Below are 27,029 nucleotides of genomic sequence, written 5' to 3' on the forward strand. Positions count from 1 at the left end.
AGATACTGGAGAGACCAGAGGATCTAAGAGGCTCCAAGGACCAGCTACTAGACAGATGAGCATCTAAAGCCAGTCAATGGAGAGTTCCATACTGTACAGGCATGTGCATATATGTATATATTTATGTCACTAACAGGCTTTCATCCTGATCAGGCAGAAGGCAGGGAACAGAACAAGGTCATTGGTGCTGCTCGTGTTCACATGGGTATTTTCTGTCATGTGGGGGCGTGCGCGTGTTCCTACTGGGAATGCATGCTTACCCTCATCACTGGTGGACTGGGGACATGACACTGCAGCAGCCTTACCTCTATCAGACCAGCAGATGTTGTGGCAACTCCTAACATTTGTTATAAACAAATGAGATGCAAGAAAGCCTGCATGCAATCATGCACTGAGCTTGTTCAGTTTGAATAGATGGGATACCACAACAAACCACATATTATTACTACTGCTACTTTGGTCCACTGATTAGGACCAAAACAAGTAACTCCCCCTTCACCCCTACTCCTCCAAAAAACAAAATACCCTCTCCCCAAAAACAAAACCCCACAATCAGGCTAATTCATCTACAGCAGCTTAACTTTTAGGACCTTTATTATGTGAAACCTAGTATTTAGCACACACTATTGTATGAATTTTCAGGGTGAACTTCAGTAAGCACTAAAGGTTTACCAGAGCCAGATGGTGAGAGGAAAAAATGAGCTAGTGAGGCAAAGGAGCCAAGGAGCACCACACAGGTAGAGCCAGTCATTAGAGAAGTCAGACAGCCCTTAAAACAAGCAGGATGGAGTCTTGATTACTTGAAGTTCTGTTTGCAATTTACTTGCAGAAATGACATGGAAGGAAGCACTAATTACTTCACAATCAATCTACTTGAATGCCAAAATGAAGTAATCTGAATCTACAAAATTTGACATTTTTATACAGCATTTCTTGGGCTTAAAAAGCTATGACAAAAATCATAAAGTCCATAGCAGTAGGCTGGGTTTACAATTCCTACCTTGCACACCATGTAAAGAAACTCCTTTGCAAGGAGTATCATATCACAGGAAATAATCTTTTCCAGAGACAGCAAAGTGGTATCATTGAACAACTCCCATTTCATATGTGCTGTCAGACACTGCATGGACTGAAAAACACTCCATTTGTTCACATTTTCAGAATTTAAAAAAATAAGACTGTACATATGCAAGTACAGAGACCAAGTTACTATCATTCATATAAATTATGAGATGAGAAAAAAAATATATATTTACAACTTCCAGGATTTCCAGAAAGCCTTGCATTCCAGCTGAGCTGGAGCTGACAGCCTGCTTAGGAAAGGGAGTGGAGGCAGTGCAGGAGTGGGGGTGGAATCAGGGGAACAAGTAAACTGGAAACAGAAGAAGTTCAGTGATGAAATTGGTCAGTAATCAGACACAGGTGGGAAAGACAGGAAAGGGAAAAAAAACAGGACAGCATATTCATAACAATCAGAAGAAGAAATAAAGAATATGAGAACAGCTGAGGCAGATCAGATCAAAAGTCTGTTTATCCCAACAGCATATGGCTCAGGCAACCACGTTCCCCAGAATATTCCTCCACTCACTGAGAGTATCTTTGCATTCAGCAACCTTTGATGAATTTGCCTTCAGTGAAATTGGTTCAAGGAGTAATCAAGTGGTGCAAACGTTTGATACCAACAGCATGCTTTGGTCAAGTTTAAAGAAGTATTGCTTTTTGTTATTTCAATCTGTCACTGCTAATTTCAGTTACTGCCGTTTAATTCTTGTACTGGAAGGGGAAAGGAACAGCTGTTTTCTATTCACCATGTTGCTCATGATTTTATAGAACACTACCCTTTTACCACCATTTTTCTCTCCAGTTTGAAGAATCCTGCTCTATCTAGTTGTTCTTTGTACAGAAAGCTTTCTCTACCGTTGATGATCTCTGTTGTTCTTCTCAGAAAAGATGTATCAGAACTGGAAAGGGCAGAGTACCAGACGGGGGGTACTAGAGCAGCACTTACTCAAGGCATAAAGACACCATGGATTTATACAGTGCCTTTATCTCTCCACTTTGTTCTTCACATCCTTACCCTCTGTAACATTTCTTATGCTTTTTAGGCATTACTCCACAGAGTGTCAACATCTTCGTAGAAGTATAGCTCCAAGATCTCTCCTCTGAGCAATAACTTTCTTAGCTCACCTTTCTGTGCATCACATTAGGATTACACTTCACTCCTCCAGCATGCAGCACTTCACATATATTCACACTGAATTTCACCTAACATTTTATTTCACAGTTACTCAGTGTTGTCAGATGATGCTACAACTCTTCAGTCTATTTTAGCTTTTACTACACTGATCTACTTTGTATCAAATTGTCCCCTTTCACTGTATTTTCCAACATCATTTATGACCGTGTTTAAAACAGTTTAGGTCCAGCACTATCCACCAATCTCAATATACAAAAAGGATCTTTATTGTTCCTTTTTGGTTCCTTTTAGACAGTCTTCTACCTGCGCAAAGACCCCACCTTTCATCCCTTTCATCAAACTTTTAAATCTCTTTAAGCATTTGATAAAGGACCTTCCTGAATGCCTTTCAGAAATCCAAGAAGTCTGTAGCAGAAACAGAACTCCTTCGTCCATCTTTTTTTTTTTTTTTTTTGCCTCCTTTAATGAACTCCTGTGGGTTTATAAGGCATCCCTTCACGAAAGCCATTTCCCTCAACAATAAAACCTCATTTATCCATGTGGCAACTAACTTCACCCTTTATTACTAACAGCTTGCCCAGAACATGTGTCAGGTATACAGGCTTGCACGTCCCCAAATCTTTCCTCCCAAACTTCACATGACATTTTCTTCTTCCCATTCCCTAGCCCCTTAGAAAGTTTTCAGAAAGACAGGTAACCAACAGTTAATAGTTCAGCTATTTTATTACTTTTCTTGAGTTCTGGTGATAGTCAGAAACTGATTCCACTAACAATATGACACGCTTGCTCTCTTCTCCTCTGCCCCCAGAAGGTTTACAAGATCCTAGTATCCTGAATCTCAGATCTTCTCCCACATTCCACAGAATGCTGAAAAGTCAACAGCCTAATTCTATCCTAGTTCAGAGAAAGCTTTTCCCTCCTGCACAGATTTCCTATACTCCTAAAATCTCAATTCCAAATTAGCCAAAAGCCCCTTTTCCTGGACAATCCTGTGCTGAGACTCTGCCTCCATGTCTAACCTTGCATGTGGCACTGTGAGCATTTTATAGAATAATAGTAAGGTGGTTCCAGTCTTTCTCTCCAACTAAGCAGAGACAACAATGAGCACGAGGGGACAGAGGAGTATCCAGAAGTAACAGAGGAGTGTCCACAGGAGACGGTGCACGTGAAGAAAGTGCCATGACCATACAAAGCAGTGGCAAATCAGCGTTACCGTTACAGTTATGGATAAAGAAATTTTTCTTTGTCAGTTGACTCGTAAGATATTGTACCTGACAGAACAACAAAAAAACCCTCACTAAAACCAGGTTTTAAATAGGTGTGGTCAACAGTTAATGCTCTGTCATAAGAACTAGCCCAGAAACATCAAATGGTGGGAAGTCAGTGTGACATAGTGAAAAGGCAAGGAGAGGAACTGAGTTTTAACACTGAATTAAAAAAAAAAAGACAGAAGTGTTACTGTCCAAAACATGTCAAATTCAAAGTCACATGCTCTTTGAAAATAATGCTCCATATCCAAAGAGAAGTGCACCAAGAAAAAAGGGACAGCAGATACTGGAGGAAAAATCCCAGAAGTACAATGCAATCTAAAGGTCAGCTGATAAGATACAAGAAAGAATAAGCAAAAGGCATGACAACCAGAATATAGCAAAGCTATAATAAGCAGCACTATTCAGTGAAAGTAGTTAAAAGCCTTTCCTTCAACGTATATGAACGTCAGTTAAGAATTTTTATAAAGAAGAAAGTTACAGTGGCAAAGGAAACAGAAGCCAACAGAATAAGAAAAAAGGAGGCTTCAAATGCTCTGAAGAAAAGCAGACATTATGAAAAGACAGAGAGAGAAAAGTACATTAAATGCACAAACTATAAGTTTTAAGACTAGACACACCTGTTAAATAGGACTACTAAATAAGATGTCCTTAAGGTGAAAGATCTTAACTAGCCACCTTTTGAATCAATAACTTGAGGTTTAATATAGCTTCCAGAACGATATCTAGGTCTTTGTCTGAAAACATCAAAAGTTTACTGATTTCTGTAACATTTAATTCCAGTGGTTAATTGCCTTTTCCACTAAAAAGGTCACATTGCCATTTTCTTGATGTGTTTCAGTACTGTCTTGCTAATTCTAGAAATAATGCTCCTTTTCTGTCCCAGGCCTGTACTGAACTGCTCATATACCGTAACCTCCTCAAATCTTACCTTAATTGAATCCAAAACGTAATCTTTTACTGAGGAGATACAGTCTCTGTTTTTCCCCCCAGTATTTGATCTTGTACGTTTTATAGAGGTAATTCATTGGTTAAAAATGCTTAAGAAGTCTTAAATATTCTCTGTCATATATGCCTGTCCCCTTTACTTAACACTAATTTTTAGTCACCTGCAGCTTTGTTTTTAATCAGAGAGTTTTATAGTTACTACCAGATTAAAAAACCCCTACATTTCCTGGTACTGAAACATATGCAGCCTTAATATTAATATATGCATGCAATTATTTCTCACTATTTTTCAGACCTTGTCATATAGTTTAATTCAGCACACTAGTATTTCACATTGCTAGTTTTAAAGCAAATATAATAAAGAAGCTTAACGATGTAGAAAACTCTAAAGAATTATTTACAGTGAATGACAACCATGGAGATTAGGAGGAATTAATTATTACCAGATAACTTTCACAAAGGGAATTTAGGGTGAAGTGAAAAAGACAAGACCTGAACAGTAAAAATCTGGCACTGACAGCAAGATTAACTTCCCAACTTTTCAGGGTGGAAATGAAATGAAGGAACACCCATAATAACAGCACACCTTGGCACTAAGAAAGATAGAAGAACAAGAACTACTACTAAAGGACAAAACCAGTATTTACGGATATCACTGATTCTCTACTGCTATAGCAGAAGACTCATGGAAACAAGAAAAAAGGAAGTAAGACTAAGAGAGAATAAAAGAGTTAAAAAATAAGAACTGAGAAGCTGGAATTACAGAATGAGAAGACGCAGAGAGCACCTCAGATGAAGGAGAAGATATACAGAAGCCCCCCAACATCCTCAAAATAGGAAAAACGGCAACAAATTTGACATTACTATCAGAAAAATCAGACCTGAAGTTTTAGATTTAAAGAAGTGCCCAAGCATTTAAAAATAAACAAATGTACTTGTAAAGCCTACTCAATAACAAACCCAGTATGTTTTATGGCCAGCAGATGGCATGTGTAACAACAACATTAATATAGCAAGCTTCAATTCAGTATAAAGATCGCTGAATAGGCAAAGAAGTTAGCTTTCAGAACTTAATACAATAAAACATATGTGGCCAGTAATGGAAAGAAAAATATTTCATAAAATGGTTTGATTTTCTTGAAAATACTTACATCTTAGTTTGTCCAGTATTTTACCACCACACATTGTTGCTAACATAGCTTTCACTGAAAATACCGTCAACTTCCCATGGCCCTCACTGTGAAAAAAAATGACATGGTAAGTAATCACTACATAGAATGATAAGTAACAAAAGTACTTGAGGCTTAGGAAGGAAATGCATAAATGCCCTCCATTAACTACTAAGATGTGCCAAAACTATTTAATATAACATTAAAACAGTGATAACACTAGTATTTTTAATATATTGGAAGAGTTAACAAGTGTCTAATCGCAAATCAAATTTTCTTGCACAATTATGAAAAATACACAGATAAAGAGACTACCATTTGTCTTGTTCCTCCCACAACTGTCCTATAAAAAAGTAATGTGTTAATTTTTTCCATTAAAATACATCTGCTCACTGTACTACATCTCATTTTTTCCTCTGCTACCCTTTGTTAGTCGTTTTAAATTTTTACTCCTTGATTTAAACTCTGATGTTGAAATACACATTTCGTTCTAAAAATAGTACAGTAATTGATAGCTAATGGAGAAGTTGTACAATATCCTGAATACATCACATAGAACAGGAATAACGTGAACAATGTTTTATTCTAATTTAAGTTAATAAAGCTGCTGTACTATCAGAAAAGATGGCACATTTGGGGAATAATTTTCTAGTATCAGCAAGAGAAAATGAATTTGTCTCTATGGAAAGTATGAAAAGCCCATTCAGCACTGTATGACGTGTAGAAACAGCTACGTGTATTATTCCTGTTACCAGAAAGAAAGATAAGGATGAAATTATGAAGGAATCCAGTCACCAGGAACACAGAAGGCGGCCTGCTGGGTTAAAGCACAGCGCAGTTGACATCAGTAAGTTTCTCCCAGCTTAGCGCTGGCCCAGAAGGCATGCATCCCACCTCCCTGTCTCCTGATTTTCTCTGTCTTTCATAGTAATAAAGACAGGAGTCAGAAAACCTCCAATACATGGTATTAAGACAGCCACAGTGTGGCGATCTCAGTGTAAAGCCACCATTACTGTGAACTTGGTTGAATGTTGGTTTAGGGGTGCGTAACGCAAAAGAAATGTGTGTGAACGTGGGTAAAAGCTGTTGGAATTCTGAGCAACTTATTGCCAAACAGAAACATACTGAGTCATTATCCTTAACTATAAACAGCAACAGTGGTACAGACTGATAAAGCACCAAGAAAGTTAAAGTCACATATAAAGGAGAAAAAGAACTAAAATAAGTTCAAGTAACTGTAATTAAATGTATTGGACAGATAATTTGTACTATCATGGAAAATACAATGATGGGGAAAATACATGATGAGTGTTGGAAGAGATCTAGAAAAACTCTAGAGTACTTCTCAGTGGAAACGAGATGCATAATTAACATTTGCACTTGGATGACTAGCACTTGGAAAGTGTTAAGAGTAGAATTATTCAAAGTAAATATTGGCTCATGGTACTGAAGTAGTGACAAGGTCTAATGTCAGTGACAGACGAGCAACCAGATGGAGACATCAGGAAGTAACCAAATAACTTCCCCCCCCGCCCCTTTCTCATGCAGAGTTAATATGCATATATTATCTTCTGGTAACATTTCACACTCCATGGTGAGGCAAAGACTGTCCACCTTTCTCAGGCTGAGAAGTACCTTAAATAGAATATGCTATTTCTCTACTACAGACTCAGAGTATTTTTCAAATATTCCCTCTAGAGAAGAGGCAATCTCTCCTACAGCTACAACTGCAGGAAGAGCTGTGAAGAGGAATGGCGATTCAAAGGCCATCACTTTGTTGATATCCAGTACCCTTTTAACTGCTGTTTGAAGAAACTAAGCAAAGGGAGAAAACTAAACACATTAGATATTTATCTCAAGCTATATAAAGGCTATAAAGTTAACAACAAGGTAAAGACCTCAGCCATCCTGTTTTATTTCTGTCTTTTCTCTTAAATAGCTTTCTCAAAAGAATAAGTTGGCACTCCATCTCTGTGGAAAAAAAAAAAAAAAAAAAAAGACTTGACTATATCTGAAATTGATTGTCTGAAAAGTTCATCCTCTTCAAGCCTTGACCTCCACTTTTATCTGAGCAAATCTTACTAGCTAATTCAAATCTCCTTAAGTTATAGTCTCAGCCCCCCTCTCCCTTCCTTTTTAATAGATATTCATTTTCTCTAAAAAGAGAGTTCAGCTTTGCATTAATTTCCAGAAAAAACAAGTGACTAAAGCCATCAATATCTCCTCACAGGACAAAAATTATCCTTGCAGAGGTATCTTATGGTGCCTTCAGACATTAGGCCTGCTTCTGCTGACATTCTGTTTATTAATCACAAAAAACCCCCAAACTCCTCCCCCTGCAATCTCGTAGAGTTGTAATTATTAAGCAACTTGCCAAAATCAAATTTTGTACCAATGCTATTCAATCTGCTGAATTCCCTATGGAAAGGAAAAAGGGCAGAACTTTCAATTTGAGTTTGAAACTCCTGTAACAATCAGGAGTTCTCAGGATTGGAAACAGAACCAAGGGACTTGTTTAAAAACTGGACCTGCATACATAAGGCTTCTTCCAGTTCCAAAGCCTCATCCTCTACATCCTCCTAACTCGGCGGCCTGTAGCAGACGCCCACAGCAATGATGTCCATGTCAGTCTGCCCACTAATCCTGACTCAAACTCCCAGCTGGCTCATCATCCATCCCCAGGCACAGCTCCATGCACTCCAGCTGCTCTCTCACATAAAGGGCAACTCCCCCTCCTCGTCTGTCCATCCTAAAGAACCCATTGCAGCACTCCAGTTGTGTCAGCTCTCCCACCACGTCCTCTCTAGAGGAATCAGACCTCTAATTCCTCCTCTTTGTTCCCCAAGCTGCATGCAATAGTGTACAGCCACTTCAGAGAGGCACCCGGTCATGCTCAGTTCCCAGAAAAGGCACAAGAGCTTTCTGCACAATGCTGATCTGTCGGCATTTCCTTATGTATATGCATATGCTTGAAGTAAGCCCCTTCCAGCTCTGCTGATTACAAGGCTCCTCCTAATCGCATCACTCCACACTTTGCTCGCCAACTCACTGCCTCACTTGTTTGTTGGTCATCCTCTCCCTCCCCCTTATTGCACACTGCTTTATTACCAACATACAGTGTGGTTTGATACCTACAATTTAAAAAGAAAAAAGAAGCTGGAGCAACTAAACCCACTATCACATTAGATGCGATTTCTAGAAACGATGAAATAAAAACCTGACTGCTCTGAATGGGGTCAGGGAATGAGCCTTTACTCTGAGGTGCCAGGGACTTTGGAAAGCCATGAGAGGCTATTGGGAAAAACAGACCAGGAATAAATTGTCATACACCCATGCAAAGCTCTGTGGGAGAAAGCAGCAAGGAACGTCATACCGCAGCCGTTCCTCCTCACAACGCACCACTGATGCAGTACGAGCCATCATTCCTGCACCATGATCAGTGTTGTATGGGTTCCAGTGAGGCGTTCATTGCGAGCATTTTTCATACTTACCTAAGTTCTAACTTAAATATTTCCATGGGGAAGACGCTAGTCAAATCTTTGATTCTTGTACCTGTTTGGTGGAATGCTAATGACTTTGTGACATCACCACCAGCACCACGTTGTAAGAAGCTACTGCACTATGTGCATTCAAGTAACCACACTGCTACCCCAGTGATGCAATTCCAGCACAGATGCGTACTTTTGTAAAAAAGAAATGTCTGCCATGTTGATGAGCTCCTGCAGAGGGAGCCTCAGCCCTGCGTCTCCTCTTGTTCTTGGTTCTCCCACTGCATAACACAGCACAGCATCCCAGCTTCTCTCTCAATCCCATGTGCCAGAGAGGAATCTAAAGGGAAGCTGTGGTACCGTGCTGGGATCAAGCGTGCTGCTTGGGTTCCAGAAAAGGCAGAACTTGCAGGGTTGGGGGCAGTGGGGGAGAAAAACATACCTCTAAAGCCTCAATCTTTTGAGCCAAAATATGACCATTTCTATTTTTAAATTCTGTATTTTCTAGTGTGAACTGTCTCAGAAGAACTAAAACCATCAGCTAACCTTTACAACTTGTGTCACAACTAATACCAAATCAGAACTAAACAGAAAAATACACATTTGATTCTGTTGTCACAGCAGTCTTCCTGCTCTAAGCTTTGTGTTGTTTTTATCTGTCCTTAGCAAGACAGGGATTGTTCTGAAGACTTGGTACTTTTTTGGGTGGGGGAAACCTAGCTTCTGTTTGGTGACAATACGTAGTAGTCACATTAGGGAAGGATCAAAGTCTGGACATTACAAACACAACAACTATTTGGCATATTCAGTGCTCCAGATTGTCTTGGGTAAAACTCCTCAGTCTCTGTGACAGCATCCTGGCCACAAGCAGTTCTCTACTGCTAGGAGAGAGGGCAAAAGCAGAAGAAAGATAAGACTGAAGTAATAGCTGACTGTGAGAAAGATAAGACAAAAAGTAGGAAGTGCTAAACAACAGTGAAAGATTTGCAGTTGCTACTTGGAGAACCCACAGAGACACATCTACTCAAGAAGATTAGCAGACCAAACTGTGAAGAAAGAGGCTGTGAAAGAAACTCATAAACCTGGACACAAGGAAGTGCCTAGACAGTACCTGAACAAGAAATCAAGCTTCTTCCAGCCAAGAAATGAGAACTAGCCTTTACGGGGCCACAGCATGTTAGAATGGGATGCAGGCTGACTATCGAAACAAGGCAGCGTTATAAAATGGTCTTGTTGATTAAGATTCAGTAAAACACTTTCACTTTTTAAAACAGTGCTATATCACCATGAGGTTAACATGTTCTATCACAGTCTGCAGAACACAGTTTCACTTCATCCTCAGTTCAGATACATGGCTTACAGCAGTCTGCAAGTTCCAGAAGGCACTAACTCATTTTTCTTAAGATAGCAATTTTTAAGACAAAGCATTGCTTCTGTGGCAATGTAAATCTCTGCAGGCACTATTATGATATTAAATATATGTGTGTGTCTGAGCAACACACAATTTCATGAACTTGAGAAATAGCATGCGGACAGTTTGCCAGAGACTCATGCAGTTGTTGGCTGCATTCATCTAACTAAAAGAAAAAATTAGTTTAAGAATACAACTAGAGGAGTTACTAGCCTGTCATATGCTGCTATCATGAAGTTGAGGAGGAGGCTGATGGATTGCTCTACACTGATTTGGTGAGTAGAAGGAAGGCGTTTGTTTAGCTGGTAGTAGATGGATGAAATGATTGTTTCTAGTCGAGACACGTTGATCTCTGTGTTATGATCCAAAGTGTTAAGGCCATTATCTCGGAAGGCTTCAATCATATTCCAGATATCAACAAGATGAACTAAAAATAAAGGAAAAAAAATTAAATTCTATTCTGTAATGCATGCAAGCTTACTTTTATGGTACTGTTTCAGAATACTATGTTAGCTTTTATTTTGGAATGAACAGTTACTTATCTATATTCAAAGTGAGAGACAGACTCTTGATATTCATACTCATAGTTTGTGTCAGCTAGTTTAAAATAACAGAGCAGTGCCCAGACATCTTGCATGCCTTTCATTCCACCCTTCAACATCTGGGTGCTCTGGCAGAAAAAGTTGATAAAGGGGACAAGCGATCTTCCATCATCATGCAGTGCATTTTAGCAGAGTTAGATATTTTCATTTGAGAAAGACATCAACCATATTCTAAATCCACTACAAATTGGTTACAATAATTTTGAACATCTTCATGCTGACTAGTAGTTGAGTATTGAAGGAGGAACTTGATGTTCCAGTTAAACCATGACTGTTTCCAGTTGATCCAGTTGCCAAGTCCAGAGCATAATTTGTAAACATAGGTCTAGTACTCCAAAGCGTTTCCCTAAATTACCCTGCCATATCTTAGTGCATATCTAAGAAGTGTTAACAATGTAGAGAAAAAGTTTTCCAAAAACCACAGTAAGTGATCTGCAGAACCACATTAAATAATATTTTAAAATGTTCCAGAGCTTGAAAGGTATGCATGATAGTGGGAGAAGAGACATCTAGGGATCAACAGTAATCCATCAGTCCAAACTGAACATGATCCAAGTTATAAAGGACGGACTTATTTGCTAACTTCACAACTTTTGTCATCTTCCTTAACTTATAAAAAAGGGTCTGAAGGAAGAGTGTGATCTTTAACATTTCTTACCCAAAACTTGTCTTTATATTTCTCACATAAAAACCACACAACAATAAAAGCCAAGCTACCTAGTCACACCAAGCATATGCCCCTGGATCACCCTGTGGTCCAGACAAAGATCATAAATGCACAGCCTCATCTATACATACACAGGTATAAAGGTTACCCAAGGCATATGCATGGCATCAGTGAATTGGGCCCAAAGCGTGCAATGTACTATAATTAGCATTTCTTAATACCTCTCTACTGATTAAGAGAGATTTTTAATTCAAAAGCGTGAATTACAGACAAGAACTAACACTTTTGCACAGGAATGAAAAGTTGTAAGCCATCCATCAAACTAACGGCACTGTGGGTACTGCCACAACAGCCCTAAGACACTCACACATCCCAGGGTCAGCTGTGCTACAGAGGAGCTAAGATTTGCAGCATGCAGTTGCACATGTTCTCTACAGGACTCTTTAGCTGTTCTCCTGTCCTCTTCTACACCAGACACACACCAACTCCACTTCACTGGGAGGAGGGACCTATTCTTGTGTACATTAGTCTGTTCTGCTTTTTGCTTTGTCCAATTCACCACTGGTAGCAGAACGCAAAGTAGTATCACCTATTCACCCTTGGATTAATCTTTGCTTTGGTGAGCTATCCAAGGTCAAGGATCATGGAAGAGAATAAGAAAACTTACGCTGACTAGTATGGTATGAACTTGAAGAATTCTTTATGGTTGCTACAGTTCATATATGCCACCACGATCAGATTCAGACTTTCATGCTAGTGACTGTATAATGCATCACCAAACTCATACCTGTGCCTGTCAGGTGGTTTGCAGTACACCATGATGGAACAGGAGCTCAAATAGCTTGAGACTGCCTGCATCCAACACTTAGGGCAACTGAAACACATCAGGCTGGCCCGTATATTTTTAATGTTTCAAAAATTTAAGAATAAACCTGAAGATATTACAGAGTATTGGAAAAAGATCGCTGCCTCTTTTTAATTATATATTTAGTGTCTGTTTAGTATAAGTAACAACTACCATTGTCTGACAAAATGTTTGCTTACTCTTGCTATATTTAATGTTCACATGGGTAGACTATTTTAAACAATCATGCATGAGAAATTTTTGAAGATAAAGAGTAATTATAACTTACGATTACATCTTTTTTGTATAAACCGCAGTTTACAGGCTGTTCGATACGTTGAAAGTCTGATGACATCAAAATTCTGTGCTCCTATGAATAAAAAAAAGTTTGTGTTTTTCTTTCCTCTATAACATTCAGCTTATCTGAGAGAATTACTTCAAAAATGGTATGAGTGTTTCTTCACATACATCATCTTTGTCCTATGAACGTGACAAAGATTTTCATTAGGTAACTCATGGTAAAGCGATTTTCAGCAGTATATTATAAACTGACCTAAGTTTGAGACTGATACAAGTACCTTATAAGAGAGCAAGAATTAAGTGGTGAGTAAGGATGAGGATCACACTGATGTTGGAAGACATGTACACGAAAGATAAGAGACAAAGAAAAGGGGCGGTTGGTACTCCTACGACCATCTCCATTGCAGCCCCATCAGGAGCATGCTTTTGGTCTCCCAAATAGGTCTAGATAGGCAAGAAGCAGAAGAAAAAGCATAGAAGAAAAAAAAAAAATCTTATCTTCACCAACAACCTCCCACTTCAAGATGTGTAAGTGTTACACCTTCAAACAATACCACATCATGAAAGATTTGAATGCTATTATCTATCACTGGTCTGTACCACATCCACCAGTTCCAGCAATTACTCTGAACATTACAAACTTGAGCAATTTCAGAAAGTTGTGTTAACTCTCTGCCAAACAGACCTGTGTACCTCCTACACTGATCAAATGAGATGATAAATGATACTGGTTTAAAGTCCAGTATTGATCATTTTAATTTGGAAGCAGCCAACAAGTCAAGTCTTGAAAATCCCATTAATCATAAACCAAAATGCCTTTTAAATGGCTCACATTTCAACAGCATTAGCAGCTATGTCCTATAATCAATATAGTTCTAAGGTGTAGTCTGAAACAATCCAGTTGCACATGGGCAATGGCATGGATGCACATGGCTCCTGTGTCTCTTATATTCTCACGGGAGTGCATAAAAGCAGAATCTGCTGCAGTCTTTCATATTTCTCTCAAAAGCCAGAGCCTAGATGAATAGAGAACTGAGAAACGGGGATAACTGTGACTTACAGAACCTAAACTTCTAAAACGTACTTAATAAAAACCCAAACCCACATCCTCCCGAGAAGGTATCCGATTGCTGTATCAGGGAGTCTTGCTCAAAGGTGGTAACTTATTCCCTCCTACATTCTGAATTCAGAAACCAACTTGCAAATACCTCATTTGAATTACCTTTGTGTATGCACCCACTGACTCAGAGTTGCATATTTAAGAAAGTATTCCTGTCTTTTAGAGATTTCATTACAATTTCACAAACACAATGCCAAAGCATCTGCACACATGCCAAAGCATCTGCTTGTTCTTAAAGACCTATGCACTGTGTCTTGAAAGTGACATAAAAGAATTACTTCTCCTCATCACTGATGTAGAACGTGAGGTGAAAAGCCTCTCATAAGATCAGTGACAAGGCTGACCTCCAAGGCTCCCCATGACGGCTTACCTAAGAGTGGCACTAGACTAGCCAACATCTGAAGAGCTTTCTGCTTGATGGTATGGTGCAACAAACTTAAGTGGATTATTTCACAGTATCATCTTTAGAAAACTAGTCTCTGATATATTTCAGGAAAGTACTTGGCCAGGTAATGTAAGCTGGAGTATTCAGATCCAAGGCTACAACAAAATAGCTCATTTTGTATTTTCTATGCAATATTCTTTCAAAACTCTCAGTTAGGGTGTATACTTCTATCTTTCAAACCACAGAAAACATTTCTACAGACTGTGAGTCTTCACAAAACGTTTTGCCTATATAAAATATATGTATATAAATCTATATAAAATATAGATGTATGTATATTTTTATATATAAAAAAGATCATTTAACAGCTACATGCAAAAACTACAACAAAAAGTCATCCATTTTCTGTTCTTGTCTTCCTGTGTCACATTACCACAAAAGCTTCAACAAGGTCATTCTTCTAAACTATCTGAAGATAAAACGGGATGTGTTTTCAAGACAGGCTATACAGCTCAGAATCACAGAATAGCTGAGGCTGGAAGGGACTGCTGGAGATCGCCTAGTCCAACCTCCCCACTCTAGCAGAGTCAGCTACAACAATTTGCCCAACACTGCATTCAGTCGAGTTTTGAATATCTGCAAGGATGGAGACTCCACAACTTCGCTCGGCAACCTCTCCCAGTGCTTAACCACCCTGACAGTAAAAATGTTGGTTTGGTTTTGTTTGGTTTTTTTCTCCTCACATTCAGACAGAATTAGCTGTGTTTCAGCTTGTGCCCATTGTCTTGTATCCTGCCACTGGGCTGAGAAAAATCTGGCTCCATCATCTTTATATCCTTCCATAAGATAAGCTCCATATGTATTCTGTGGTTCAGAGAAATTAGAATAGCTTGCACAGAATTCTTGCCTGTCAGACAGCTCCATAAGTACTACAAAACCAACAAATGCATCCTGAGGTAGCATGCCCAGTATGGGCGAATGCTCAGGTCTACTCTTGTCTCACACAAGCAATTATCTAAACACTTCAGCAAATTTGTATGTTGACCAACAATAAATGGTCACCAAAAGCATCAATTATACACATCACACATCTACTCTGTGTATGAAGCTCACCTAGAAAGGCAAACATTTATGTGTTCACTTTATAGTGAAATATTCCACCACAGGACAGGTGAAGCTTGAAAACCTTAGATTTCTCATACCGATATGCTAAAAAGCCTTACAGAGAAAGGCAATTTGGAATGCCTATACACCAGCACTTTCACTGATAATGAACAGCAAGAACCATAGTTGCAAAAACAGACACCTTGTATAAAGATAACTGGAAGACTTCTGAATATTTTTAACCATTTAGCCGAAGCTAAAAACTAGCAAGTCAATTTCTGTACTAAACGATCACAGGATGACTGCACCGCTTCAAAGTGATGAGACAAATATAATACTCTGATGCACCAGTCAAAGCATCTCTAGTGGAGAAATCCTATTGTCATTTTAAAAGGTTCTAATGAGATTTCATCCAGGATATCAGGCACAGTTCAGTCACCTTTGCCCAAGTAAAACTGAATAGAGGCAGAAAAGAACAGAAGATGAGGTGTACAGCAGGGAGACTACAGGAATTAGCTTGTGCCATATGCTGAACAAGCCAAAAAGGGACACGACTATAAACTCAAACACAAAGCAAGCTGGGAAGATAGGGAGAAAAGCTATCCAAGACCAGTCTCACATGAGAGGAAGCAGATATAAATTAGCCAGGAATGAAACTGTTCCTGACATTAAGACATTTACAATCACAAAAAGAATGTTACTTTGGAATTCCTTCAACAAAACAGCATGATTATACTATTGTTTTAAGGCAGACCTTCATCAGCCTATAATTGGAATTATAGGACATGCTTGCCTAACCTAGGAATTTCATTCAGTCCTGTGTTCCTGTAGAAAAGTAAAATAACATGATGTCATGCAGACATAGTCTTTTACTTCTAACTGCACATATCTTTTTAAAAGGCTATGTCTCATTCCTTTAAATTATATTATCTCTGGACAGACATTTGATTTCTAGTAACAATTACAGCCTCTCTTTCAGAGAATGGTCCTGTACAAAAAACAACCCCTCAAAGCCCTCAAATGGTTTCTCTTCTGAGTCACACTAGCACTGTGGTGCAACTTTTGGTTTGGGTTTTTGGTTTTGTTTGGGGCTTTTTTGTTTGGTTGGTTTTTTTGGTAAGGTAAAAGGTGATCGGTCTGTTGTCATTATTTAATAGTTGTCCACAAACTTTAGATATTGCCATATATGAGAAACATGAATGTTCCTTAAAAAAGGAGCTTCACAAAACCTAGAAATGAATGACCTTTTAGGCAGTTGTGACCCACCTCTTGTATTCTTCTCCTGACCAGCACCCAGGAGCACCCAGGATACTTTTCAGTAGATGAGGTAATGGTCTCGTGGAAACAAGATGTAAATGATCTGGTAAAACTATCAAAGCAAAGCTCTCAGTAAAGAATAAGTGACATTATGTCTTTGAGTTTCTTACTTACTCATTTCCATGAACAGCTGTCTCTTCTCTGCCATTGTCCTCCTCCTCTTCCCACTCTCCTCAATCATTCTGAAGACAAAAATGGCAAACACTGTTTGTGCTAGAATTTCTGTTACAAGAGCAACTTACTGTGAACAACATTATGTTATACCTCAATTGAAACAGTTTGATTATATTTGGTAAACGAAAAGACCAGTAGAAGGACAAACATCTCTTCATAAGGATCATATTCCATAATGGAAAGATACACTTTAGACTTGTTAATGCCTTTTAAAGTGGTGCACAGCACAGGAAACATTAATTCTAAACCTTTTAGTTGCTCATCTTAAGTTTGCAGAACTCAGAGCTGCATACATATACACAGCAATATCATGTAAAGAATTGCTTTCTGTTCAAAGAGATTTTGTTTGCAAAATACAAAGCAAGCAAGACCTCTCTGGGAGCAGCTGAGCCAATGAAGTGCAGAGCCCTATGGATTTGCATGTTAGAGACTTTGGTGTTCAAAAAGAGAAAGCTTATAGCATTCCTTTCCCTGGCTGACAGAGATTAATAATACTCCTCTTCCCTGCTTAGGGTTTTTGTGAGGATGTTGGGTTTGGGGGTGAAACTTTGAAACCTGATGCCCAGGGTCAAATCATATTTGTTAGGGAAGTAAAGACCTTAAATGTAATTAATTAAGATGGAAAGAAAAACAACCCATGCAGTTCGGACACACAGGCCTCCCTTTCTTAGGAAAACAGATTAAAGAAGTGACAGCAACATAGTGGAAGTTATACCCAAGGTAAGGGAGCATAGGGACAATTTAGTACTTCTTATGTACTTTTATTAGTACTTTATTATGTAGTCCTAAACGACAGATGCTAAATTTCAGTCAACTCCAGCAGAAAAAAAAGCGCAACGTAATTCAGTATCAGTGTAAAATTTCACTTAAAATTACTACATTACATTGTTCTTTTGTTACCAGGTTCACAACTCATTAAATATGTTTTTAAAATGTCTAAAAAAAAAGGCAGCAAAAATACCAAACAATTATTCTACAATTACACCAGGCAGGGAGTTAGTTAGCTCACCCTCATGCAACATGGCAGGACAGATTTCATTAGGCTTAAATGTCAACCAAGGAAAAGAAAGTCATGTCTTGGCACTTAATATACACTCTCTGATTAACAGTTTCCCTCAGCAGTTGTCCGTTGCCTGTTAATTATTCTCTAGTGAAGGTCTCACAACACATTCATCTTGAAAGCCACCAAAACCTTTTTTCTTCACTGTTCATAAAAGGAAAATAAGCGTATGGTGGTATTAAGGAATCTGCAGATATACTTTATTTGCTTATTTTTTCCTACTTCAGAAAAACACAGACTCAGAACCAACATGCTTCTCTATTTTATTTTTTTTTAAAGGAAAAACCTCAATGGCATTTTTTGCAGATATGTAAAAGTTTATTTTTTTTCAGCTTCCTAAAATAAGTTAATTTATTAATTTAAATAAATATATGCAAACGGAGTGACTTATCTTCTCAGCCAAGGTTCTTCACAATGCATTATCTCAAGCTGTACTTCAGTGTAGACTGAAGCAGGTGTTCAGACAGCTGGGCACTGGGAAAATTTGCCTGTGCGATTCATTTGGTTCACCCACAAGTTCCAGCTATCCTCATATGCTGCCCCAAGGTTAGTAGTTTTTGGAACTAACTACTATTCTCTTTATTTCCTCATCACATAAAACATGTACGTCATCTCGAAGAATGCCAGTTACTGTACCAGTAATTAGCTTTATTTCAAGTGCTAGCGCCTCTCTAAATTCCACAACAGATGGACTCCAAGGGGTAGATTACTTATTTGATCTTTTAAATTGTTTTTAGTAGAGACTATTTTATCAAGACATAAGGGGCAATACCACTTGAATCTTCTGTAACATCAAAAAAATATTCATGATAATATTAGATCTTCTTGTTCTTGGGCTTTGGGTGCATGTGTCCCTCATTCCACCTTCTTAAGCACCTGCTTCCAAGCCAATCTCATTTTTCTGCAAAGCTGGAACCAGTCCCTGGGAAACTTGCCTCGCATCAGAGCCGCAAGATAAAGTGATACTAGAGATACCGTAACTGTTATTTCTCCTAGCGATTACCTACCAGAGCCCATGGATTTCAGCTAAACCCACAAGAGACGCCTCCTACCGTGCTTTCACAGAAGGCAGAGACATGCTACCAACCGGCAAGAAAAAGCATACAGCAACGCCAGACGGTCCCATTCACCACCACTACTGGAGAGGCTGTGCAAGTAGCACAGCCGGGGCTGAGGAAAGGACTAAAGGCAGAGACGAAGCAGGGTATGAGACGAATACTGTATATTAAGGGCTGCAATTAATTTTGCTGCTCTCTGGTAACACGTGCGTTTAAAGTCATGATATTACCATGACATCAATCTCTTTCTCTACAGACACTTTACTGCCTTGCAAGTGTCAGGATTTGAGTCTTTTAAGAGGTCATTCAAGCTGCATGGACCATGATCATAGAAGACTACCATACATAATTCATAGCTAAATAGGTTAGATTGACCAAGATATACACTTTTAAAATTTTAAAGGAGCTAGCATTACCCTTCATGTTCCCTGCAAAGCAAATGAGTGAATTATCTGTTCAGCAATGTCCTTGAAATGAGATCTGCGTAAGTAAACTGGTCTCTCCATGATTATGAGGTGCTGCAGGGACACATCAACAAAGCCTGATCAACCCATAGCTCAGGAATTATCTTCTACAGATTTTTCAGGTATGGTCTCAGGAAAATCATGTCCTAAGGAATGCTACCTCAGGCCCTCCTCCAAGTGTCTTGCCTTTCTTGAAGGGAGAAAAAGATTTGAAATTTCATTAGATGAACAGCTCAACAATCCTGTACCTGCTGCCCCCCCCCCCCCCAAAAAAAAATAAAATCAAATGTTACTATTTAGATTCAGAGGCTCTCCTTGCTGATTCTTTCCTGCTATTATCTGTGAGGGGGCAAACATCTAGTAAATGATCTTTCTGGGCCAGAGAGTTACACATTCTAAAAACAAATAGAGTGGAGAAAGAAGAGACAAGCCGGCAAGCATACGGAAAAGTTGTGGAAATTACATTAGTCATATAAGATCTATTAGAATAACTGACAAACCTGTTTTTAGAGCCTAAATAATCAGATACAGAAGGATCCCTTACTGACAAAGCTGGGAAGGAGAAAGATGGAAAGTCTATATTCACCTTTGCACTTCAAACCTATCTCAAGGTCAAAACAGGAATGAACTAAAACCAGAATAACTGCAATTATGTTAAGGATGCAAATGACAGTGCTCAACATCAGAAAACAAGAAAGGTAAACTGCAGTTTGTTCTGCATTGTTTTTTGGTCTGGTTGGTTTTGTTTGTTTGAAGGGGTGGAGGTGTTTGGTTTGGTTTTTTGGTGGGATTTTTTTGGTGGTTTTATTTTCGTTTGGCTGGTTGTGCATTGTGGTGGGTTTTTTTTGTTTGGTGGGGGTTTTTTTGTTTGTTTGTTTTTTTAACATTTGTGGCACAATGCATGAGAAAAGTGCCAAGAAACATGCATGGATTGAAATGACAAGGCAGAAAAAAATTCTTAAGATGGATGCTCACCTTACAATGGACATATGTGGAAAAATAACACTCAAATATATTTATGTACCAACAGATGACAATGTGAATGCATTGGGGATTCTCCAGTATCACACTACATGTTTAAACAGGTACTTATGAGGGGTGTTTTCATCCAGTTTTGTCCTTCACATTTTGTGATGAGCTGCTTGTAAACACTTGGTATCTATTTCATCATTCCTCAAATCCCCGAAAGATCAGCAATGCTTGGGATAAGCGGTATACATAGACCAACACCTATCTTAGAGAACAGTACTGTATTTTTGTGCTCTTTAGCATATGCTACCATTTTAGAATGTGCTAACTATACAGCATACACTATATGATCACTCTATGCTGAAGAAGTCCCAGGTCCATGCCTGCAGTAACCAGGTACTATATTGCTACAAAAAGGACAGCAGCAACATGCATCTAAAACTGTCAATACTTTACACCATCAACAGACAAAAGTTCTTCTACATTCACAAAACATCAGCTTTGGACCTGAATATTAATGTAACAGTGACCCAGACCTAATTTGTTGCACTTGAGTCATAAAAAGAACTCAGATGAAATGCTAAAGAGGGATTTAGAAGAAGAAACATGCTTGGTCATGCTTAAAAGCCTTCATTATTTTATTGCAGAGTTCTACTAAAAGAATAACAGCATGCTACTGGGCCAAATCCAGCTTGCCAACGCAGCACCATGTCTCCAAAAGGAACCCAAAGCAGATGCGCAAGGAAGAATACAAGAATGGGGCAAGCATACAGAAAAACTTCCCAAGAACTTCGTTTCAAGTTCCCAAAGTTTGCAGTGCCAAGACTTCCCAAGCCAAAGTGATTCTCTGTCTTTAGTAACCATCAACAGCCCTTTCCGCCACAAGCCTGTGTGTTTGTCCCTTCACTGCCCATGATCTCCACAACATTCATGATTTTATAGCTCTCCAACACATCTCTTCCCCAACTGCCTCTCTTCCACAGTGAGGGATCTCAGCTTATTTTGTCATTCCTTGTACCAAATACACTTTGTGCTCCTATGAGTCCAAATCAGCACACGCATATGAAAAAAGCTGAGCAGCCAAGGAAAGGTCAAACAAAGAGGGGTGACTAAAACAATTAATGCACGTTACTAGGAAAAGCCTAGGATGGAAAACCACAACAGGCTGAACAAGGGGGTGAGAAGTAAAGATGAACAGGGGATCATGGCTTTGCACAGGAATGACTGGAATGGCCGTGAGCAGCAACACAGAACACACAGAACGTTATTTGACTTGGACAAACTGAAAGATGAGAGGTAAGGATCAAAATTGCTACAGACAGCAGAAAAAAACCCCAGCTTTTCCAAAATAAAGTAACTGTGAATTTAAGTTTTCCTCTATCCATGAAATAGAGAATAAAATGCATTTCATTTTCCTGTAGCTTTCGGTACAGGTAGCTATATGCTACCTGAAGGTGCAAATGCCTACAGACATTAGAACTTGCAGATGAAGAATGCATGCAGGAGTCATTATGTATTCAGAAGATGAAATTAGGAGGGAGTTTTAACATAAAACTACCCTAAATATTAATCAGACTTTTATAAAAACAACAGTAAACACTGTACATGTGTTTGAAGGAAAACGGCCAAGACTGAAAGGGAAATGTTAAATCCTAACTTCAGTGTTTCTCTAAGCATGGTCTTAAACTGCATACACAAATACCAAAAATGCCAGACAGCTTTCTGTGGTTTTGGCCATAGTACAAAATGCCCGACCTCCATCCAGTCAGACTTTCTAATGCTAGACAGTACACTTATTTTCTGTGGACTAGGCCTAATGACTTCTTACTTCTTCCCTTACGCTTCCTGCCATATACCCTTTGAGCACCTCAAAGGTAAAGTTCACTGAAAGAGCCTATGCATTAAGATACCAGGACTTGGGATTAGTAGTGTTTAATTAAAGAATCCACTTTCTTCCTTCCCCCACTCTATATCGTCACTGAACCTCGGAATAATTACACAGAAAAGCAAGGTTCCCTAAAAGGTCCTTGCAGCAAAAAAGCACCTCACTTGTCAGCAGAGATACTTCAACTTCTTGGAAGCCAAGCACTTTGAGATCCAGACAATACTTCTTGCTATTTGTATAAAGCTAGAAATCAAAAACCTCTGAATTTCACAGAAAACTCAATATTTCTAATTAGGTTCAGAAATGTTATGCTTTAATTATTCCAAAAAGGCTGGATTTTGCTTTAAAGGCCAGGGTTAAAATTGTAGTACCGAGTTCTGTCTTCTCCATGGTTCTTCTGTATGACAAGAAACCTGTAAAATTCCATTCTGCACCCTTGGAAATTTGCAGGGGTGTGGTTTCTGTTTGTTTATTTTAAATAGAAACATAAGAATGAGCACACTGTGTCAAACCAAAAGTATGGTTCCTCATCATCTTTCTGCTTCTTTTAGACTCATGACTGGTTAGTTCCATTTTATGCTTCCTCCTGCCTCCACCCATTTCTGTATCGGACAAGACACAAACAATCCTCACACATCATCTCTTTTCTAGGCAGAAGAATCTGGACACTAGCTGTTTCTCGCATAGAAATTACTCAGACTTATGATTGATCTTTATCATCTTCTACCACCCCTTTTCTTATTCCATCATCTGCTTTCAGAGATGAAGGAGAAACAGAACAGAGTATTCAATAGGTAGGCACACCACTGCTTTATACAGCAGGAATAACATTGTCTTCTTTTTTAAAAGGCTCTTAATATTCTTAATAGAACATTAAGAATATTTTTAAGAACATTTATTAAGCTTTTTTTTTTTTTGGACCATGACTGAGCATTGGTCTGAAGCTTTCACAGAACTATACTAAAGCATCGGGATACTAATCCTGAGGGACAGTTCAGAGCCTAGAAGCGGACACTTAAATCTAGGACTGCCTATTTATCCTCTCCCCTCTCTCACCCCTTTATTTGCATAACTTCATATGCCTCTACAGTGGACAATAAAAGAGTAGATGAAAGTCAATTGCTAACAGAGTCCTTCTAAATATCTTAATAATTGGCTTGCATTTTTAATGTGATTTCCTTCGGCAGAGACCTCACTGTTCACCCTCTGGTCAGTTATCATTTGTGATTGTCACTGTCATAAACAACAGTGTACAACAGTGTAACCTGGGGATGGTGCCTACAAGGAATTATTCTCTGACTCTTTAGCTATATTTGCCTTCTACCCCAAAACATAACCTTGCTCTTAGAGTAGAAAGGTATGTTTTTCTTACCTCTACCCTATACTGAGGCATTCTTAGCAGTAAGATGAGTTCATCTGTTTTTGTTTTGCTTCCCATTTCCCCACTCCAGTGTTTTTCAAATTAGAAATCGATATTGTGTGATATAAAACAAACCTGTTTTCTCTCTTGCTGCTAAAAAGTCATAGAAGTCATTGTCAAAGTAAATACTGTACTCATAACTGAATTGAAAGAAAAATCAGAGGTCTAGACATTGCTTCAAGTGCTAAGACTAGCAGATTTTCAAAAAGTACAGAATTTGTGTACATATAAATAACTGAAGAATGACACTGGAATTTAATTTCTTCAGCTTTAATAACACACAATTCAACCAAAGGCTGATACCTCCAGTGCTTAAAGAAATATGCCTGGCCACAAACCATCTGTATTGCCACCAGTCTTTTTAGAGAGGAAAACCTAAAATCTGATAAAGATGTGAATTTCACGTACACAAGTGTTTCTTGATGAACACCCTGTTTTGCTATTCTAGCAAAAGCAGTATCATCAAGTAACTTACTCGGCTTCCAGTCATGGTGATGTGCCAGTGAGTCTACATGGTCTGTCCTGGATGATTTCCATTGGTATTTCTTCCTCAGAAAGCTTTCTGTAACCTTTGGCAATCCAGAAAGGACACTTGCATTACGACAGCTCTTGGTTCACTTAAGGATAGGACCAAGAGTAGGTTCAACCTACTGCATTTTTTCCTTCAAGGATTCTGATAAGCATGGAGAACTGGAAGTAAAAGTTAGTTCCACAGGTTTTGGTCTTCTCATCAGTTCTTGCTCTGACAGCACAGGTTAAATTTACAGTCACCACTTAAGGTGGAAGTACAGAAAACTTGCAAGAGAGTGCACAAGTGCTCTGCACAAGTCTGACTCAGTGAAACACAGAGTTTCCTCCCCAAAGTGATAGAACAGTGCTTGAATTTAAAATCAGAATGGTGCTTGTTCCACAGAATATGGTTCTGCTTTATGTCAAGACGCAGCAACTTTGTTTAAGAAAGAAAATCTGAAATCAGTAAGATGAACCCAGTATTGGCAAAGAGTTTATCTTTTATGTGCCAGAGAAGTCAGGATACGTACCAATACTGACTGCAGTCTAGAAGTCTTAACAGTCAAGTATGCTCAAGTTGAAATCAGAAATGAAAGTTTAAGAGTTGAAGTTACTGCTGCAGCCAGCACCTGACGCCATGCTGATTGTGTTTGCTGATTTAACTGCAAAGATACCGAAAGTAAGCCACAACCTGCCCCAATTTCAACTACTTCAGTCATAATGCATGTGCTCAACTTGCTTTTCTAAGTATTCAGATTAGAGGCTGAGGTGGTTGAAAATTACCGAGACACTCTAATATTATAATGATAATTTATTTTTACTTACACATAAGTGTGTGTATATATCCGTATGTCTGTGTATATATCTGTATGTCTATATACATATATAAAAAAGGATTATTTTTTTTTTACTGTAATGGGAAGACTAATCTCAAGTTCCAGATGCCTATTATTTAAATTTGCAATGTTGAGAATCAACAGAGAATTATTTACTGCAGTAAAATATTCAGTAAAGAAACATAGTTTAATTATTATTAAATATTAGAAAAAAATCATTAAATGCTATCAGTTATTTGCATATACTTGTTGCAAAGTAATGTTCACCTTAAAGCACAAAAATTGTGTTACAAAACTACAGTTGAGTATGTTTGATGCAAAGCTTCAAAAAGTTTACCATTTCCCTTTTTCCATTCACCTTCTCCCTCTCTCAGTAGCTACAATAACACTGATTGCTTCATGAATAACCTCTATGACAGAAGAAAAAAGCTGATTTACAAATTCCATACCAATAAGCGTGGAGAATTCTACAGTCAGTCATCATCTAAAATATCTTCAATAGCACCATAAACTCAAACATTTTTCTTATTTACCTTGTGGGTTTTTTTTCTTTTCCTGTTTATATTCCATTCTTCTGTTTCACAGTTCTCCCTTTTCCTTACCTTTAAAAGCTCTCTCCCACACCCACAACACATGCATGCATTATATATGTACACCTGGCTGGATAAAAGCCAACGATATAAATAAAAAGTAAAATCTAATGACTGTTTTCCCCTTGACTTGCTGTAACAGGTTCAGCCACTGATGACTCTAGACCACGCATTTCTGTGGTTCTTGGTCACACTTGTAGCTTAAGCACAAACATGAACGCAAGCAAGCCACTCTGAAGATTGTTAGGCCAATACTACAGGACCTATCTTAAAAGGTTTCGCTCTTCTTGGAGCTCATCAGCTGTAGGTAACGGCCTAAATAAGCAGCTTTTCCTTTTCAAATCAAAGGGAGGGAGACAGGCCATGTAATTAATCTCAGCTAATACAGCAGCCTTTATATTCTAGCACTAACTATAGCCACCACCTAAGAAGTCACACTTTTATTCTTCCCTAACTGCTATTATATTGACTTCCTACTACCTTAGGGACTATAAACTTAAACTTTGTTATTTGGGTTCCACATCTGCAATTTCAGATGCTTCCTCACTGCTTTTTGATTATTCTAATTTAGACACTCAATCAGTTAATTAGCTAGACAGATATTTTTTTTTTGCTTTAAAGTAAATTTTATTTTGTATTTCCACCTTTAAGATAGACTCCAAAGGAAATTCTGATCTTTATGATGTGATAACCATTTCCAGGCATTGGTTTGCATTGAAATGCAGCCTCATCAGCCAAACAGAAATTAACTTGTATTTCTGAATTATTAAATTTGAGTTTGCTCAGATTCTTGATGTTGCATTTTACTAGAAGAAATAATAGTTGATATCACTGATAAGAAGATTGCCGTTGCTGTGTGAGGGTAAAATTGCGCTTATACCTATTTATGTTCAGAAATAACCTGTGATTAAAAAAAATTCAGAATACCAGTTTGGGGCATATGTTAATCTTAAAGGTACTCGATACACAGTGAAGGAAGTTTAGTAACTTTCTGCTAATTTTCTGATTAGAAAGAACACATCTTCACAGGTGGTTTAAAGAAAAGCTTTCCTGCCGTGTCAGTCCATTCACTTTTAAAATCTGAATGAACCTGTCATTGAGATGAAGATATTGAATAAAAATTCAGGGCATACCTGCACTTGCAAAAAAAGTTATTGCTGTCGCATCTGGTTTAGCACTTCAGTCACTTGTTTTGGGCTTCTAAACTTGTACGGCTTCAACTGTCATTTGATTTGACTAATTT

The 27,029-nt window shown here is 38.4% G+C and overlaps 1 protein-coding gene across 5 annotated transcripts in view; it reads right to left on the reverse strand.

Annotated features, from left to right (window-relative positions):
- DTNB (dystrobrevin beta) overlaps nucleotides 1-27,029 on the reverse strand; it is a 205,990-nt gene that overhangs the window by 171,784 nt on the left and 7,177 nt on the right. For all 5 annotated transcript variants that reach the window (XM_075048827.1, XM_075048828.1, XM_075048829.1 and 2 more), the window contains exons 3-6: nucleotides 16,935-17,002; nucleotides 12,884-12,964; nucleotides 10,695-10,908; nucleotides 5,565-5,650 (exon numbers count right to left, since the gene is read on the reverse strand). In XM_075048827.1, the coding sequence (XP_074904928.1) occupies nucleotides 5,565-5,650; nucleotides 10,695-10,908; nucleotides 12,884-12,964; nucleotides 16,935-17,001 (448 nt within the window). In that variant the 5' untranslated portion in view covers nucleotide 17,002. The remainder of the gene's footprint in view (nucleotides 1-5,564; nucleotides 5,651-10,694; nucleotides 10,909-12,883; nucleotides 12,965-16,934; nucleotides 17,003-27,029) is intronic.

This window comes from Buteo buteo, chromosome 17 (genome assembly GCF_964188355.1).
Source record: "Buteo buteo chromosome 17, bButBut1.hap1.1, whole genome shotgun sequence".
NCBI classification, from domain to species: domain Eukaryota; kingdom Metazoa; phylum Chordata; class Aves; order Accipitriformes; family Accipitridae; genus Buteo; species Buteo buteo.